We start from the raw sequence: 17421 nt of genomic DNA, 5'->3' as shown, positions 1-17421 counted from the left end.
CCCTGGTGGGGGGTTGAGCACTCCAGCCAGCACCCTCTGCTCTGCAATGCAGAGGCCAATGTATGGTTAAAAAAAAGAAAAAGTGGTTATGGGATCTCTGTGTGTAAAATGGACAAGTGTTGTCCCCACATGACGTCAGACCTTTCCTTTCCCTGGAAATCTCCCTGCTTTCCCCACGCTCCCTTACATCTTGGGCTTCAAACCTCTCCGATACCCAAGAAGGAGGGGTGTCCTGCCAGGGCGATGGGGCCGGGTGGCTGCCCACCGTCTCGGTCACTGGGAACCATAGCAGGCGCCAGCAGGATGGATAGAGGGGAGCACAGCCCCGGGGTGGGCTGTGCGGCAGCTGAGCGCTGCGGGGCATGGACAGCCCTTGCTCTGTGTGCATGCGGAGCCGGCACGGACTTGCTGCAGCAGCGGCAGGCTGAGCCCTGTGGGTGCCAGTTCCCGAGTCTGTGGGCTCTGCCGCTGCCATGCTGGGGGAGCGGAGGGGCCATCTCAGGATGGCAGGTCTGCAGGGGACAGTGGGGACATGGCGGTGGAGACCTGTGCTCAGGCCTCGGCTTCCCACTACAGCATACCTGTTTTCTTTGCATCCTCTTGGCTACTTTCTGTGAAGGGCTGACCACTGCCAAGGAGCTGGGCCCACGCCGATAGAGTCTTGGGTAGGGCCAGAACCGCTCAGCATCACGGGCTCTCCACGCATAGCCTGGGGTCAGCGTTGCGGTACCATCGCAATGAGCTGGGGCTTGCACAAGTGCATTTGCACATCAGGGCTGTTGCATGAAGACAGGTCTGTGTGTGTGCAGGGTTTGCAGGAGCACCGGCTCTGCAGTCGTTGTGGGGACACCTCCGTGGCCGTCCCCCGCGGGGAGCCCCACTCTCATCCCCCACACAGCTCCAGCTATGGTCTCTCTGAAACGGCTTTGGCCCATTTGTAGCCAAAACGTTTCCTCAAGTGTGGCCTTTTCAAAAGACCTGAAAAAAAAAGCAGCAACCAAAAGCATCTTGCTCCTAAAACCACCGTAAAGCAGAGCATCCCGCAGCACTGACTGGCCACCCCTGGAGGGGGACGCATCAAACTGTCACCTCAGGGAGGGGGCGATAGGTTTTGTGGAGGCTCTGAGCATCCCTGCCAGACTCCACCCAGCATCCACTCACTTACCCAGGTCGGTGACCCCCAGCACCAGCAGCACCCATCTGCAGGAGAGGTGGGGGTCACCCTGGGCAGGGCCACCCCAAGGTTCCCCCTGGCAACAGAGAGCCGACCTCATCTTCCCCACCCCCAGCAAACAGGCACGAAATGAGGAAGTGGGAGGAGGGAAAAAAAAAAATTAGTTGCAATTTGTAGTTGCAGCAGAAACACAAAAGCGAAGCGCTTTGAGATGGACCTGGGCCATCGGTGACAGAAGCCCCGAGCATCCCATCCACAGGGGCAAGACGCAGGGACACCATGGTGAGTGCAAGCGGGGCCCTCGCTGGGCTCCCCCACCCTGTCTCCCTCGGGCACCCTGCGGATGTCACCCTCTCTTTGTGCCACCTCAGGGCTATCTCAGCCCTGTCCTTTCCTGCACCCATCGTGGTCCCTTGCTGCTTTCCAGGAGGTGCCAGGAGCCCACTCAACATCCCCGCTGGAGCGGGGACGGTGCTGCCCAAGCTTGGGGACAGGGAGCAGAGCTGGGGCTGGGTGAGGCACTGGCACAGGACGCAGCAGTGGGGAGCACCCGGGGATGGGTGCTGGGTGCAAGGTCGGTGCCCCCAGAAGCACTGACCCAAGCAGGATGGAGGGCACCAGGTGGTGAGGCTGGGCTGACACAAAGTGGGCTTGATTTTGCCTGTCGATGGTGCAGTACCCACAGGAGAACCCTCGTGTTCCTCTTGGCCCAACTTCCCATCAGTGCTTCTGGTTTCAGCGCTCATGGTGCCAGCAGGGTGTGGGCAAAGCGTCGTACAGGCAGAGCACAGGGGCTGCCAGGGGCAGCCGTACCCCCCACGCTGGCTCAAGCCGGGAAGGACCCTTTGGGTGCTGGTGCCCAGGGTCGGACCGTGCACCTTGGCACATGCGGGGAACAGGGACCACAGGCAGGGCACGGGGCTGTTGGAAGGGCAGCTGGGAGTTGATCTGGAGGTAGAAGAGGAAGATGAAAGCTCTCAAAATTAGGGAGATGCTCAGGCATGGAGTTAATGGTTTGCACAGTGTGGCCGCAGCCGCATCCTTCAGCGCACGGCTCTGCTCCCTCCGTGTCTCGGAGTGATGCTGTCCCCAGACATTTCCACCCAGCCAGGAAGGGGATGGTGGCCAGGCTGAAACAGAGCCTTCTGTCACCCACAGTCGTGGTTGCCACCTCTGAGAGGCTGCTCAGATGCTGTCCCCCACAAGACATGAATACAGTCCCCTCCCTACCACCACCCGAGACTTGAAGAGGTTTTGTGGCTTCACGAAGGGCCGTGGGGCTCCGCAGCCACGACCCCGACTCTGCTGGGGCCCAGCTCCGGGGTCAGCCCCCATCCCCAAAATGCTGGGGGAAACACCCCATCCCCAAACACTGCCTGTGCCTCGGAGCTGGTGGGGTTGTGGCAGCGATGCAACACCTTGTGCTGCTCTTCTCAAGGTTTCCGGTGGTTTTAAGGTGTTGGCTGCATCTGGTCTTGCCCTGTCTTGAGACAGAAGGTGCCTCCTTGGGCTGCGTCCGCTCCCCACTCGGGACTTGTAGGGTTTTTTTGATGGCTGAGACCTGAGCTTTGAAGAAAAACAGATGATGTTTTGCAATCCACAGGGCCGCTCCCCTCCCTGCCTCAGTGATGCTATCATGAGCGCTGGCTGCATCCTGCGGTGGTGACGGTCCCCATCCCGCAGCCCTCAGCTGGGGCACTCATGGGGGTCCTGATGGGGGTCCCCACGCGTGCACCCGTCATGCATGGGGCCACCAGCAGAGCAAAGTCTCTTGTGCAAAGTGGCTGCAAACTGCACCTGGAAGCCTAGGCCAAGGGGTGCTGAAAGCTGCTCCCTACCCAGCTTGAGGATGAAAAGGCCTCACAGAAGCGTTTGGTCCAGGCCACCCATCAGTCCCCTTCCCTGGAGAGCCCCACAGCGGTGGCTGTCGAGCTGCTGCTCCCTTGCTCATCCCTTGCTTTGGCCTGGAACAGAGAGGGGGACTGAAGAACCACTGCCCCAAACCTCTGAAAGCAAATTCAGTTTGTGCCCCCGCTCCTTGCAGGGATGCTGCCTGCAGCCCTCGTCCCACAAGGGCTTGCTGGGCACTGAGCTCAGGCAATGCCGCAGTTTCGAGGAGCATCATTGCTCTTCATCCTCCCCACAAGGCTTTTACCCAGCTTGGTGAGCCCTGGTCCCGCGAACCCCCCGTGCCACCCCTCAGGACGTGCTGAGGAAAGCCAGGCAGACTTTGGGCTCTCAGAAACAGGGTGGAAACAACCACGGCCCTGCAGATATCCGGGACAAAACGTTCATTTAAAGCGAGCTGGTGTTTTCCCTGCAGCTGTGCTGCTTCAGGTGCCCCGGCTGAGCCAGGAAAGCACCTAACCTGAGCCCAGAGGAAGAGGAGGTGTCATGAGGGCACACGCTCGCCACTGACAGCTCTGAGCACTCGTTTGACTGAAGGAGAAACTCTGGGTGTCAGCTCAAAAGCGCCGAGCTTGCAATACAGGAAATGCTCATATTTGCCTTAATTTGGTGCCATCACCAGCCACGTGAGCCCAGGGTGCCTGCGCCAGAGGGCTCAGGGCGATGGAGGCAGGGGACAGGGAACCGAGGTGTCGGGCTCCCCGCGGGCTCCTCCCGACCCGCTCCTCTCCACCTGAAGCACAAGGTTTTGGCCAGGTTGGGTTCAAGCTGGGCAGCTCCTGGGGTCACCGACAGCTCCCTGGGTGACAGCACAGTGACCTGGAGTGGATGACTGAGCCCACCTGCATTTTTCCAAGTGGCTTTTCTAGGGGCTTATTAGGATGGAGGCGAGGAAGAAGAGGGGAAGGCAAGAAAAAGGCCCATAAGCAACAAACAGGAGGAAGAGGAGAAGCTCCCCACGTGGCTTCAGGCTGCGTGAGCAGCCCCAATTCCCCCCTGACCCAGGTCCATGCGTCCCAAGGGAAGGTAGTGGGACAACAAAGCCAAAAGCCCCTCCACCAGCTACGGGGGCTTGAGTGGCACTTGGGTTTTGGGGGGCAGGGATGGTATTTTGGGTTGCAGAGCTCAGCAGCCCAGCAGGGAGGGAGGTGGCTGGGAGAAGCAGCACGATGCTGCCAAGCTCCTCCGTGGTCCATGAGGGTCCCTCTGTCCCTCATCGCGATAGTGCCGGGTTGCGCTGAGCATCCGGGGGGGCTGTGGGCAGCCTGAGAAAATCAGGGGCAGAAGGGAAGGTGCAAAGGTGTCGGGGTCCGGAGGCCTGAAATCTTGAGAGCCAATAGGAAAATGAAACAAAAGGGGAAGAGAAGAAAAGGGAAATGGAAAGAGTAAGAGGCCGAGGGCGACGAGGGGAGGAGAAGTGAAATTGGTGCCGGGAGCACTGGGGTGAAAGCAGAACTGCGGGGGCCGTGGGACGGGCACAGTGGAGCCGTGGGCAGGTCCAGATGGGGTGTCCCCTCCAGGAACCGTGCCGGGGGCCATGCAGGTGCTGCAGCTGTGTTCAGCAAGTTTCCTCTGCATCATCAAGGACAGGGGGCCTTTGAGTAGTTTTCTTTTTGCATGGTGAAATCTTACCCTCCCCTCCCAGCCCAGGGCTGTGTTTAGCCCCTCAAGGGCTTAAATCACAGCCCAGTTTTCCTGCTTCCTCACGGTCCCGGGAGGACAGAGCCAGGCAAGTTGGGGGGCAGCTGGAAAGTGGGTGCTGGCATCTCCATGGGTAGGGAGGAAAGGGTGACGGGGGCACAGTCGCACCTCTGCCCTGGTGCAAAGGGGATGCGGGGGCAGAGGGGATGCGCAGTGCTGGGGATGCCCCCACCGGCTGCAATTTTTGCCCTTCCCCTGGGTTATTTTTGCTGCCCCTTTGACTCATAAGCAGATCCTGTGCAGCAATTGCTTCTTTAGTCCTTTGTCACCTCCGTAACGAGCAGGGGTGATGTTACAAACATGCCCGCAGGCTGTCGGCGCCCCAGCTGCTCCTCTCCAGGGTGCCAGACCTGCGGTGGGACAGGATCCGGACAGAGGGATGAGGCAAGCCCAGGGGCAGCAGCGCTGGGATTTTGAGCTTTGCAAGTTCCCAGTGTGGCCAGACCACTGCTCTTTGCACACTTGAAGGTGTCCGTTTTGGAGCCACAGCCAGGGTGGGGCTGCTACCAGCAGCCCAGGGGGAGCTGGGGCCAGATCCAGGCCTGGAGCCCCGCTCCCGTCGGTGGTGGCCCCGGTGCAGTCGCTGTGGCCCTCTCTCCGCAGGGCAGCAAGGAGCGCTTCCACTGGCAGAGCCACAATGTCAAGCAGAGCGGCGTGGACGACATGGTCCTGCTCTCCAAGATCTCCGAGGAGGCCATTGTGGAGAACCTCAAGAAGCGTTTTATGGACGATTACATCTTTGTATCCTTCCCGGGGCAGCGGGACAGGGACAGGGACAGGGAGCGGCAGGGCTGTGCTCCAAGGTTTTGCCAGGGCATGGACCAAACTGGGGCTGCCTCAATGCTTGCAGAGTGTCCCATCCCCACACAGTGGTGGGACAAGATTGGGGCTGGCTGGAGGAATGCCACCATTCCCAAACTGAGTTGCACTCAGCAGGGACACTGCAACTGTGACCCCCATCCTGCTATGCCCCAGGATCCACTTTGGTCCTTCCTTTGCCAAAGCCAAGAGCGCTGAGCAAAGCCCCCCATCTGCTGTCTCCCACTGCTCCTGCACACTGGAGACCCGCCTGCCTGTGCCAAGGGGGCTGGAGCCCAGTGGCAGTAGTGGCCTTCGTCCCCTGTTGGTGTCACCCAACCCCCCCGATGCCCACAGCGTGCCCTGGCTGCTCTGCACCCACAGCAAATCCAAGCAAACCCTGGACGGAGCGGAAGCATCCCTGCAGACACAGGGAGGAGGTGCCACCCCTCACTCGCCACCGGTGTCAGGCCACGTAGGACACCATCAAACCAGCGCAGGGTGCAAAGCTCCCACCCTGCCCAGTGTTGCAGTTGCTGGCTCCCATCACAGGGTTGACACAGCTGAGCACCGTGCACGAGACTCAGCGGCTCTCGGGCTCCACGATGCGGTGTGGTGTCCCCACACCCACGATTCAAGGCGCTGAGCCCTTGCCTTGCTCGCCCCACACCTGTTTGGGAATGCAGCCGGCTCAGCACCCCGGCACCATCACACCCGCTTCGCCTGCACCCCAGCTCTGGTGGGTGGCCAGCTCTGGTGGGAAAGAGGACAAAATCCCTGCCGTGCAGAGCCAGGCACGGTGGGGTCTCGAGTGACAGTGGGGCTGAGTCGCTTGCTCACACCACTGCAAGTGGTTGTGGTTTCCCTGAAGATGCAGCTCTGTCCTTACAAGGCGATGCTCTGTCCCAGGCCAGCGGTGACGCAGCCATCCTCCCCACTCTTTTGTCAGGCCTGGGGCTTTAAATGTGTTTAGGGGTTGGGTTTGGGGTTGGCTTTTTTTTTGGAGGAAAAAATACCCCATGCAGCATCTCTCTTCCTTTTTTTTGTGCTGCTGCACGCAGGGCCCCCATCTAGCCATGACTCAACACCCCATGCTTCTGCATTTCCCAGAAAAGCCCCTCTCTTCCTGCCTCTTCGGCTGCTCTTCCCCCGCCCCTGCTGTCAGGTGGGCCGAAAATATGACACCGAGGGCTCAGGGGAACACTGCTCCATCCCTCACCTCCATCTCCCCAGCACCTGCCCCGGGGTGCCAGGGGCTCATCCCCATCCTGCTGCTGCATCATTTCCAGGTGCATCTCACTGCTTTTCCATTCCCCTGCCCACACCTGGGTGACCCGGGAATGCTGCAGGCAGGGGCTGAGGGAGGCAGAGTGGTTGGGTGGCTGGGGAAAGGCAGGAGCCTGTGGTTTCTCCCCTCTTGGTGCCTCAGTTTCCCTGGCTGTAAAATGGAGATGGTCTCCTGCTGCAAAAGCCGCAGGTGGAGCATGAGCAGCTGAGCAGAAGGTGAATGCCGGGAGGCTGCAGGATGCTGGACATGCTGCTGATCCTCAGCCAGAGGTTGGGGAGCTGAGGGGATGCTATACCCTGTGCTGGCCACACTGGGGGGGGATGCCCTGGGGCTGAGGGAGCGAAGCACTGAGGCCCTGTGGCTGAGAGAGCACCAAGTCGTGGTGGTGGCTCTGCACCCAAGCTGGAAACCCTCATGGTATTCCTGGTGCAGCTTCCAGGAAGAGGCAGGGACCCCCCAACCACTTTCTTTCCATTGCTCGCACTGATGCTGCCTCCCAGTGCCGTGAGTGGGGCAAGGAAGGGGGAACACGGGAAAGGACGCATGGACCTTAACCTGCTGCTCAGACCTACATCGGGCCAGTGCTCATCTCTGTCAACCCCTTCAAGCAGATGCCGTACTTCACCGACCGGGAGATCGAGCTGTACCAGGGGGCGGTGAGGCTGCTGCGCGCCGGCTGGCGGGGTTGGCCAGGGGTTCACTGGGTTTAATTTGATGCGAAACACCTGGGGGTGTCCCGTGAGTTTCCCCATCCTCCCTAGCCCTTTGGGTGCTGCAGGGTTCAGTGCTCCCAAACACATTGATGTAACAGGACTCAGGCGCAGATCCACATTCCTGGGAAATTCAGCTCATAAATACACACCAAAGCGACCCAAACATGGTAAAATCCAGCCCGAGCGACTAGCTCTGCCACAACGAGCTTCCCAAGGAGGAGGGGAGTTGAAAAAACATCTGACACGCTGCTGATTAGCTCATGTTTGTGGGAAGAGATTAATTCCCCATCCCTGCTATGTGCCACTGCCTTGTGCAATGCATGGGCAGAGTTAAGGGGTTTTGGGGAGGGGGCTCAGTGCGGGGGACAGATGGCTGCTCTCTGCTTAGTGCTGCTGTCCTTGTCCCCTGTTTAGGCTCAGTATGAAAATCCCCCTCATATCTATGCCCTGACCGACAACATGTACCGTAACATGCTGATCGACGGGGAGAACCAGTGCGTCATCATCAGGTAGGGGGTACGCGGGCTGCAGCTGGGGACCCTGTGCCACCGGTCTGGGGCCAGCTGCCCCCATCACCCCTTGTCCCCACATCCCGGGGGCGTCCCGGCTAAACACAGCGGCCTGGCAGCGGTGAGAGGCAGCTGAAGCCCAGTGGTGGGTCCTGGGGGACCCAGCGGGTGGGGGTGACTGGAGGGACCCCGGCATCCTGGGCCATGAGCATCAGCCAGGGCTACGACCGGGTTGTCCCAGTCAGGGACCGAGCCTTGTGCAACGTGTTTTTCCGGCTGAGTGTTGCAAGGCAAATGGTCAGGATGTGGGGCAAGGCCAGAGACTTCCCCTTGAGGCTCCCACGTCTCCCTCCTCCCCTCCAAAATCCAGCAACAAGAAATCCAACATCTCCCAGAGCGGCTCATCGCCCAGCCTTGCTCTGGTCCCAGTTATATCCGAGAGCACCCCCAGAGCACCCAGGCAGCCCCGGCCCCCGCGTTAGCGCTGTCACACACTCAGAGTACACGGCAGGAGGGAGGCCACAGCCCCGTCACCCGCCATCACCCCCCGGCCCTGCTCCAGCATCCCACCCTGAAGCACCCCAGGATGGGCGACTCTGGTGGGGCCGCTTCACATCTCTTCTGCTTTGACATTTGCACAGCGGAGAAAGCGGGGCTGGGAAAACAGTGGCGGCAAAATACATCATGGGCTACATCTCCAAAGTGTCCGGCGGTGGCGAGAAAGTGCAGGTATGGCTGCCTGGCACAGCACCGCCGCGCTTCACTTCATCTCCCAACCACGTCCCACCGCCTCAGCCCCCCGCTCCCCTCATCTGCTGGTGGCACGCGGAGCAGCCCCGGCTGCAGGGCTGGGGACGCCCAAAGCCCCGGGTCTGTCCTCAGCCCCGAGGCAGGGCTGCTGCAGTGGGGTGCAGGCGTGTGGCCCCCCTGCTCAGCCCTCTCCCTCCTCTGCCCCCAGCACGTGAAGGACATCATCCTGCAGTCCAACCCGCTACTGGAAGCCTTCGGAAACGCCAAAACCGTCCGGAACAACAACTCCAGCCGCTTTGTAAGTCACCAGGGCAGGTGCAAAGGGTCAGCGCCGCGGCCAGGATCCGTCCCAGCAATGCTCCTAGCATGGTGGGAGATGGGGGAGAGAAGCCAGGGCCGGGGGCAGTGAGGAGTCCCGACGGCCGGGGCCGCGGCTCTGAGCGGGAGCTGTGCTGGGGCAGGGGAAGTACTTCGAGATCCAGTTCAGCCGGGGCGGCGAACCCGATGGGGGGAAGATCTCCAACTTTCTGCTGGAGAAGTCACGGGTGGTGAGCCAGAACGAGTGCGAGAGGAATTTCCACATCTACTATCAGGTACGGGGGGGCACGGAGCCGGCCGGGCTGCTGCGGCAGCCAGGGGCCGGGTAACCGCAGCTCCCATTTCTCTCCCAGCTCATCGAAGGGGCGTCCCAAGAGCAGCGGCAGAACCTGGGCATCATGAGCCCGGATTATTATTACTACCTGAACCAGTCGGACACATACCAGGTGGAGGGCACAGACGACCGCAGCGACTTCCATGAGACCATGGTGAGTGCCCAGGAGGGGAAGTCCCCAAAGCCGGCTGCGGCCAGGCAGGGGCTGACGGGCTCCCCGTGCCCCCAGAACGCCATGCAGGTCATCGGCATCCGGGGCGAGGACCAGCAGCTGGTGCTGCAGATCGTGGCGGGGATCCTCCACCTGGGAAACATCAGCTTTCGGGAGGAAGGCAACTACGCTCGGGTGGAAAATGCTGACTGTGAGTAGCCAACTCCCCTGGCTTCAGGGGGGCAAGTGGGGATGCTCGCAGAGACCCTTGACAATGAATTGCAAACTCTCTGTAGCACAAATCCTCTGGCAGAGGAGAGAGGCAGTGTCAGCATCTTCCCCATGTTAGACATGGGGAAACTGAGGCAGCGAGCAAATGACGCAACCAGAGCTTAATTAGCAAGGGGCCAGATGCCAGGAGTCACTTGCTGGGATTTAGCAGAGGGAGTACCACGTCCCACGTGCCCAGTCACCGCACCGCTGCTGTCCTTTGCACTCAGACGGGGCTGGGGGGTCCAGCAGCGGCTGCGGGCAGTGTGCCGGGCACGTACGGGGAGCAGGCAGCCCTGACCACCCCCCCCGCCCCCTCTGCCCAGCCCTGGCCTTCCCTGCCTACCTGCTGGGGATCGACCAGGACCGCCTCAATGAGAAGGTCACCAGCAGGAAAATGGACAGCAAGTGGGGCGGCCGCTCCGAGTCCATCACCGTCACCCTCAACGTGGAGCAGGCGGCTTACACCCGGGATGCCCTGGCCAAGGGGCTCTACACGCGCGTCTTCGACTTCCTCGTGGAGGTGTGTGGTCCCGGCGGGCTGGGCCAAGCACAGCTGCGGCATGGAGGGGATGCTTGCCATCTGCTCCCGTGTGCAGCCGGTCCCATCGCCCTAAGCCCCCGATGAAGGTGACTTGTCCCGTCTCTCCCTGCAGTCTATCAACCGGGCTATGCAGAAGCCATATGAGGAGTACAGCATCGGGGTGTTGGACATCTACGGCTTTGAAATATTCCAGGTATGTGTTGCTTTGCTGTAGGAGCCCAGCTGGGGGATGTCCTTCCCTGCTCATGCAGCAAGGAGAGCGGCTGGAGCAGGGGGCTGTTAGCAGTCAGTGGCCCCAAGAAGGGTCCCTGGAACAGCACCCAAAGGTTCTGCTGTTTAGGGTCCCCCCAATGCGGTGAGAGGAGCAGAAGCCAACTCAGCCCCATCTTCTCTTTCATCTCCTGTCCTTTTGCAGAAAAATGGCTTTGAGCAATTCTGCATTAACTTTGTGAATGAGAAGCTGCAGCAGATCTTCATAGAGCTGACCCTGAAGGCAGAGCAGGTACGGCGGGGCTGGGCTGGGGGGGCTGCAGGGCTGCACCAGTGCCCCAATTCCTGCACCCTGCACTCCTGCCGCGAGCCAGTCCCAGCACCACAGCCGAAGCAGGGGGGCTGCAGCATATCCCATGGGTCAGGAGCTCATCCAGCTCTCCCTGTGCTTCCCCAGGAGGAATACGTGCAGGAGGGGATCAAGTGGACCCAGATCCAGTACTTCAACAACAAGGTGGTGTGCGACCTGATAGAGAACAAGCTGGTGAGTGGGGTCCTCTCCTCCGGGGAAGGCTTTCTCAGGGAGTCAAGGCACCCAGGGAGGGGGACGCTGGATGGGCTGGGTGCTGTCGAGGATGGGTGGCAGAAGCCAGTCCTGCCAGGGAGAGCAGCAGCTCTGCATCCTTAACCTAAGCTGCAGTTTAGCACAAAGCAGCTTTGACCAGTGCGGGGCACTTGAGCACAGGCAGATGCAGGACTGGGCCCTGCCTGAAGCCTTTGGACACCCATGGCTTCACTCTCCCTCCCCCAGAATCCCCCTGGGATCATGAGCGTCCTGGACGACGTCTGTGCCACGATGCATGCCACCGGTGAGGGGGCAGACCAGACCCTGCTGCAGAAGCTGCAGGCGGCTGTGGGCACCCACGAGCACTTCAACAGCTGGAGCTCGGGCTTCGTCATCCACCACTACGCAGGCAAGGTACGGCACCCCACACCCCGCACCCAGCACCCCACGGACCCGGCCACAGCGGCAGGGGACTGAGCTCCCCTCGTGTCCCCAGGTCTCCTATGATGTGAATGGCTTCTGCGAGCGCAACCGGGACGTGCTCTTCACTGACTTGATCGAGCTCATGCAAAGCAGCGAATAGTGAGTCCTGGCAGTGCTGTGGTCCCAGGGGCCTCCCCAAAAGGGCTGGGGCAGAGCATCCTCAACATCCAGACCATAAAGCTTTGTTGGTCCTGCCTCTGCTGGAGCCACAGCTTGGGTTGCTCAGCATCCTGCGTTGCCCTGCAGGCACTGGTGGCATCTACCCATCGAGTGCATCGGCATCCAGGGGCTGCAGGGCTGGGCAGAGGGGTGCTCGCCCACCAGCACCAATGCTGCTCGGCCTGGGGGCAGGTGGGGGGACGGGCTGAGCCACGGTGCAGGATTTTCCAGCAGCAGAAAGCAGAGCTGGAGCTGGTTCCAGCTCAGCGTGTGCTGAGCTTGGGGAGCCTGGTGGCTCTCACCCAGGGACTGTCACCTGCCTTTCAGTGGTTTCATCCAGATGCTTTTCCCAGAAAAGCTGGATTCTGACAAAAAGGGACGACCGACCACCGCGGGCTCCAAAATCAAGGTACGTTCCAGAGGCAGCAGGACAGTAGCTGCCTCTGGGGTGGCAGCAGGGTGACGGGCTCCCACCAACACCTTTAACACTACAGAGGTCGATCCTTGCAACAGAAACAGGCTAATGACCTGGTGAACACGCTAATGAAGTGCACGCCACACTACATCCGCTGCATCAAGCCCAACGAGACCAAGAAACCCCGGGACTGGGAGGAGAGCAGGTAACAGAGGCCCCTCACGATGTATCAGTGAGCCCACAGAGCCTGGGGAACGGGAGCCGGCCATGGAGACGTGGCCAGGACCGACTTTCCTCCAAAAACTGCACCCTGGGTCTGGTCCCTCTGTGCTGCCCACAGACCCAGGAGAGCACGAGGTGGGTGCTGAGGAGGGTGCGGGGACACTACATGCATCACCCAGAGGCTCCATCTGAGCCCCAGGAAGCTCTCATGCGTGCACAGCTGAGGCCCCGTGCAAAGCGGTGGCCAAGGGGTCTGGGTAGGTCGCCCACTGACCTGCCATCCCACGCCGAGCGTGTCCCTCCCGGCTCCACAGGGTGAAACACCAAGTCGAGTACCTGGGGCTGAAGGAGAACATCCGGGTGCGCCGGGCAGGTTTCGCCTACCGCCGCCTCTTCCACAAATTCCTGCAACGGTGAGCGACCACCAGGATGGGGGATGGCGGGTCTCCGCAGCCTAGCCACGACTCACGTCCCCTGTCCCGGCAGCTACGCCATCCTCACCCCCGAGACATGGCCGTCGTGGCGCGGGGACGAGCGGCAAGGGGTCCAGCACTTGCTGCGCTCCGTCAACATGGACCCGGACCAGTACCAGATGGGTCGGAGCAAGGTGTTTGTCAAGAACCCCGAATCGGTAGGTGGCCCAGCTCTGCCGCTCACCCCGCAACCCAGCATCCCCAGGGGACGCTGCACACAGCCAAGCATCGCTTTGGCCAACGCTGGGGATGGTTTGGGGTGCCGACATGCTGGAGAAGTGATGCAGCATGGGGGCTGAGCGGCCCCTGGCCGGCCGGGCTCAGCACCTCGTGTCCCCCCAGCTCTTCCTCCTTGAAGAGATGCGGGAGCGGAAATTCGACGGCTTTGCCCGGGTGATCCAGAAGGCCTGGCGCCGGCACATCGCCATCCGGAAATATGAGCAGATGCGAGAAGAGGGTAAGGCCGGGCGAGGATGGGTACACCGGCACCCCAGCACCCCTTTTAGGGTGCCCTTTGCTGGGGACAGCCCAGCTGCCAGAGCGGCAGGAGAGCGGATGCCCAGCACCTTCCTATTTGCGGCACTAATGAGGAGGGGGGTGAGGAGGGACCAGACCATCAGATGCCTGCGGTCTTTTCCTACATCTTAAAGGAGAGCACGGATTTTTTGCTCCTATTTCCATTCCTGGGAGGGGCCATAGGACAGAAACCAGAGCCTCTCACTGTCTTGCTCTGCATTTCATTGCCTGTGCTGAGACAGAGAGGAGTAGCTGAGAATCAGCATTTGCAGAGGGATGGGAAAGGCCAGTGGTCGCCGCCTGACCCCATGGAGGGTGTTTTTCCACCCTTCCAAGCATGCAGTGAAAAATCAAGGGGGAAAACCCAGAAAGCAGCTGGGTCCATCCCTCCCTCCCACAGCACATGTTTTTTTGAGGGTTATTAATGGGTTCCAAAGCCAGCCAAGCTCAAGCAGCTCAGATTCCTCCTGTGGCATAAAACAAGCCCCGCTTCTTGCTGCCACAGTCTGCGATGGCTCCCACAGCTCCCGCAGCCAGTTTGGGAGGGCAGGCAGGCAGGGGCCGAGGGCTGAGCCACCGGCGCAGAGCCCTGTCTGACCGACATCGCTTTGGGGTCCCACGCAGCCTCCAACATCCTCTACAACTTCAAAGAGCGGAGGAGAAACAGCATTAACAGGAATTTCGTGGGTGATTACCTGGGCATGGAGGAGCGGCCGGAGCTGCGCCAGTTCCTGGCCAAGCGGGAGAGGATAGACTTCGCCGACTCCATCACGAAGTACGACCGGAGGTTCAAGGTACGTGGAGCCACTTGGGGTTTGGGACAGGCCAAGCCATGGCTTGTGGTGGCTGCCCTTGGGTGGGATGTGTGCAGGGCTCATGCCCCCCTAAAAACATGCCCTCACCCCCTCCTCCTGCCCTTTCCCAGCCCATCAAGCGGGACTTCATCCTCACCCCCAAGTACTTCTACCTGATCGGGCGGGAAAAGGTGAAGAAAGGTCCTGAGAAGGGGCAGATCAAGGAGGTGCTCAAGAAGAAGGTGGAGCTCCAGGCGGTGAGCGGCGTCTCGCTGAGGTGCGTCCCTTAGCACGGGCTCCACGGGCGGGGGGTCCGTGCAGTCGGGCTTCACCCACCAGCCCCACCAGCCTCTCCGTGCACTGGTGCTCCCCACCAGGCCCCAGCCCCTCGCCCATGGAGGCAACGGGGCATCGGGCTGTGGGGAGAAGGCTCCCTGCAGAGTGCTTTGCAGATGGAGCTTTGGAGGCCAGGGAGGTTTCCACCTAAATCACCCTCCAAATTTGCTCGGGGTGGACTGAGGCCCAGTGGGGCCTTCCAGCTCCCCCCCAGTGCTGGCTAGCACCAGCCTTGCCCCCGCTTATGCCTCCAGCACCAGGCAGGATGATTTCTTCATCCTCCACGAGAACAATGCCGACAATTTCTTGGAGTCCATCTTCAAGACGGAGCTGATCAGCCTGCTGTGCAAACGCTACGAGGAGCTCACCCGCACCAAGCTGTGCCTCTCCTTCAAGGACACGTAAGGATGGAGGCCGGGAGGGGTGACAAAGCAGGACAGGGTCCCATCCCAATGGCCTCACGGCCCCTCTCTCTCCCCCAGACTACAGTTTCGGGTGAAGAAGGAGGGCTGGGGTGGTGGCGGCACCCGCAACGTCACCTTCGTCAGAGGACAGGGCGACGTGGCTGCCCTCAAAGCCGGAGGCAAAACCCTTACAGTCAGCATCGGCGATGGGCTCCCCAGGAATGCCAGTGAGTGCCAGGGTGCCCGGGTGGCAGCGGTCAGGGGGACAGGAGTGCCAGGGCTGCACGGCATGGGCAGAGGCTTGGGGACAAGCCAGTGTGTACCCCAGCGCTGTGGGGTTTGTGTTTCACCCAGAAGGGACGCACTTCTGCTCAGGTGATGGGGCAGCACGGGGAATTTCAGGGAAAAGGGCGGCCGGGGGCAAACTGCGGGGGCAAACTATAGGGGCAAACTGCAGGGGCAGCCCCCCCGGCTGGCTCCAAGGGCCATCAACTAACGGGGGGCTTGTGTCCCCCCAGAGCCCACAAGGAAGGGGGCAACGCAGAGCAAAGGAGGCAGCAGGTGCCCGGCGCCCTCCCGAAGCGCCCCGCCGGCACCCAGAGGTGAGGAGGGCAGTGCCGAAGGGGGGGTGCTGGGGAGGAGGGACCCCAGCCTGGCTCCAGCCAACGCTGAGCTCCTGGGGGGGTGCAGGCTGAGCACAGGCCCCCTGTAATGCACCGTCCCCGGGGGCGATCTTCCAGGTGCCTGCAGGAATGGGGCACCCCAGTTCCCACGCAGCGATGGCCGGGCTCAGCGGGACACCTACTCAGCGCCCCAGAAGCAGGCGCGGGGGCCACCAGCTGCAGCGCTGCCTGCCCGGAACGCCGCCCGCCAGCAGAAGACACGGCCCCCCTCCGAGCAGAACATGGATTTCCTCAACGTGCCCGACCAGGGGGTGGCCGGGTAGGTCCTGTACCGGCACCCACGTCCCCTGCCTGCTGCCCCATCCTCCCCTCCCACTGCTGCCAGTCCCAGGAGATGCTCTTTTCCCTCTAGGCAGCTCAGCTGCCCAACCGAGCAACAGCCCAACCAGCTCCGGGCAATCTGCCCTTGCTGGCAGGACAGGCTCTTGCATACCCCAATTCTCCCAGTTCCCTGCACTGGGAAGACCCAGCTGAGCTGCAGGCGCAGAGCACCACGTCGGTGGGGGAGAGCAGGGTGGGAAGGAGGGTGCGGCACATCCTGCGCCCTCCCGCTCTCCCTGGTGTGAACGCTGTTTCTCCCGCTCCCGCAGCATGCAGCGCCGGCGAAGCCTGAGCCAGCGGCCGCCCCCGGCCGGGCGTCCCAAGCCACAGCCCAAGGCGGCCACGCCGCGCTGCCAGGCGCTCTACCAGTACATCGGGCAGGACGTGGACGAGCTCAGCTTCAACGTAGGGGACATCATTGACATCCTGCTGGAAGGTACCGGCGGGTTCCCGCCCTGCCCAGCTCCTCCCTGCTGTGCCCCATGACAGCACCATGCCTGACCCGGCTCTTTTTTTCCCCCTTTCCCAGATATCTCTGGCTGGTGGAAAGGCCGGCTGCACGGCAAGGAAGGGCTTTTCCCTGGGAACTACGTGCAGAAGATCTGAGCCAGGTGCAGCAGCCGCATGGCCGGAGGCAAGGGGGGGGTCACCATCCTCCCACCCCAGCTCTGCCGAGGCCGTGCTGAAGGGGCCGGCGGCGGCTCCACAGCGGTTCTCCACCGACACTGGCGTTGAGCGAGCGCTTCCTCGCGAGCCCCCCTGGCCTGTGCTGGCTGCCGGGCTGTGCCGGTGCCAACCACTGAATCCCGCAGCTGCTTTAGATGGTGACCTTCCTGCAGCAAGGACTTACTCTTTACTGCTGGTTTGTAGCCTGGGAGTGGAACTGCTTCAGTGATTGTATGGTATGAACAGGATTATTGTTAATCACTGTGGTACAAAAATTGAACCCAGCGTTTGTATTTCACCCTGGTGCCGGCCTGTGGCTCCCGCTGGCCCCGTGACAAGAGCCCTGCACCCACGTGTCCCCACGTAGGGACGTGGGCGGACACACGTCGGAGGCAGCCCCATTCTCCCCATGTTCAACCATCCAGAAGATGCTGAACACAGAAAACGGGATCAGGTGTCTCCACATCCAGGCGTGACTCTGGACCTCTTGGTGCAGCCGGCCCGGAGCTGCCGGGGCAGCAGCGAGGCAAAGCAGGGCAACAGGGCGCAGCAGGACTGGGGCGCCATCGCCGGTCCCTGATTTCTCATAGGGTCGATGCATGGGGTGGAACCTGCCGTCCTCGGCTGCACAGGCTCCAGGGTTTGGGGGGGCCCTCTTTGCCCCGACCCCCCAGGACAGGGGGATAGCCAGGGCTGGGGGGGGGGGGAGGGCTGAG

General features: G+C 61.5%; 1 protein-coding gene across 1 annotated transcript; it reads left to right on the top strand.

Annotated features, from left to right (window-relative positions):
• Nucleotides 1-1361: 1361 nt before the first annotated feature.
• On the top strand, nt 1362-17228 carry MYO1F (myosin IF). Its single transcript, XM_082330990.1, has 28 exons — nt 1362-1456; nt 5387-5524; nt 7436-7525; nt 7997-8091; nt 8733-8820; nt 9050-9139; nt 9303-9434; nt 9513-9647; nt 9723-9855; nt 10241-10437; nt 10571-10651; nt 10874-10960; nt 11126-11212; nt 11480-11647; nt 11730-11815; nt 12203-12284; nt 12389-12495; nt 12827-12925; nt 12999-13143; nt 13328-13442; nt 14126-14295; nt 14427-14572; nt 14886-15032; nt 15114-15262; nt 15554-15637; nt 15776-15977; nt 16309-16475; nt 16569-17228. The coding sequence occupies exons 1-28, from the start codon at nt 1454-1456 to the stop codon at nt 16643-16645; spliced, it is 3300 nt and encodes a 1099-aa protein (XP_082187116.1). The 5' UTR covers nt 1362-1453; the 3' UTR covers nt 16646-17228.
• Nucleotides 17229-17421: the final 193 nt, after the last annotated feature.

The sequence above is a fragment of the Platalea leucorodia genome (assembly GCF_965183815.1).
Source record: "Platalea leucorodia genome assembly, chromosome: 21".
Taxonomy (NCBI): domain Eukaryota; kingdom Metazoa; phylum Chordata; class Aves; order Pelecaniformes; family Threskiornithidae; genus Platalea; species Platalea leucorodia.
This window is presented reverse-complemented; position numbering and strand designations above follow the sequence as displayed.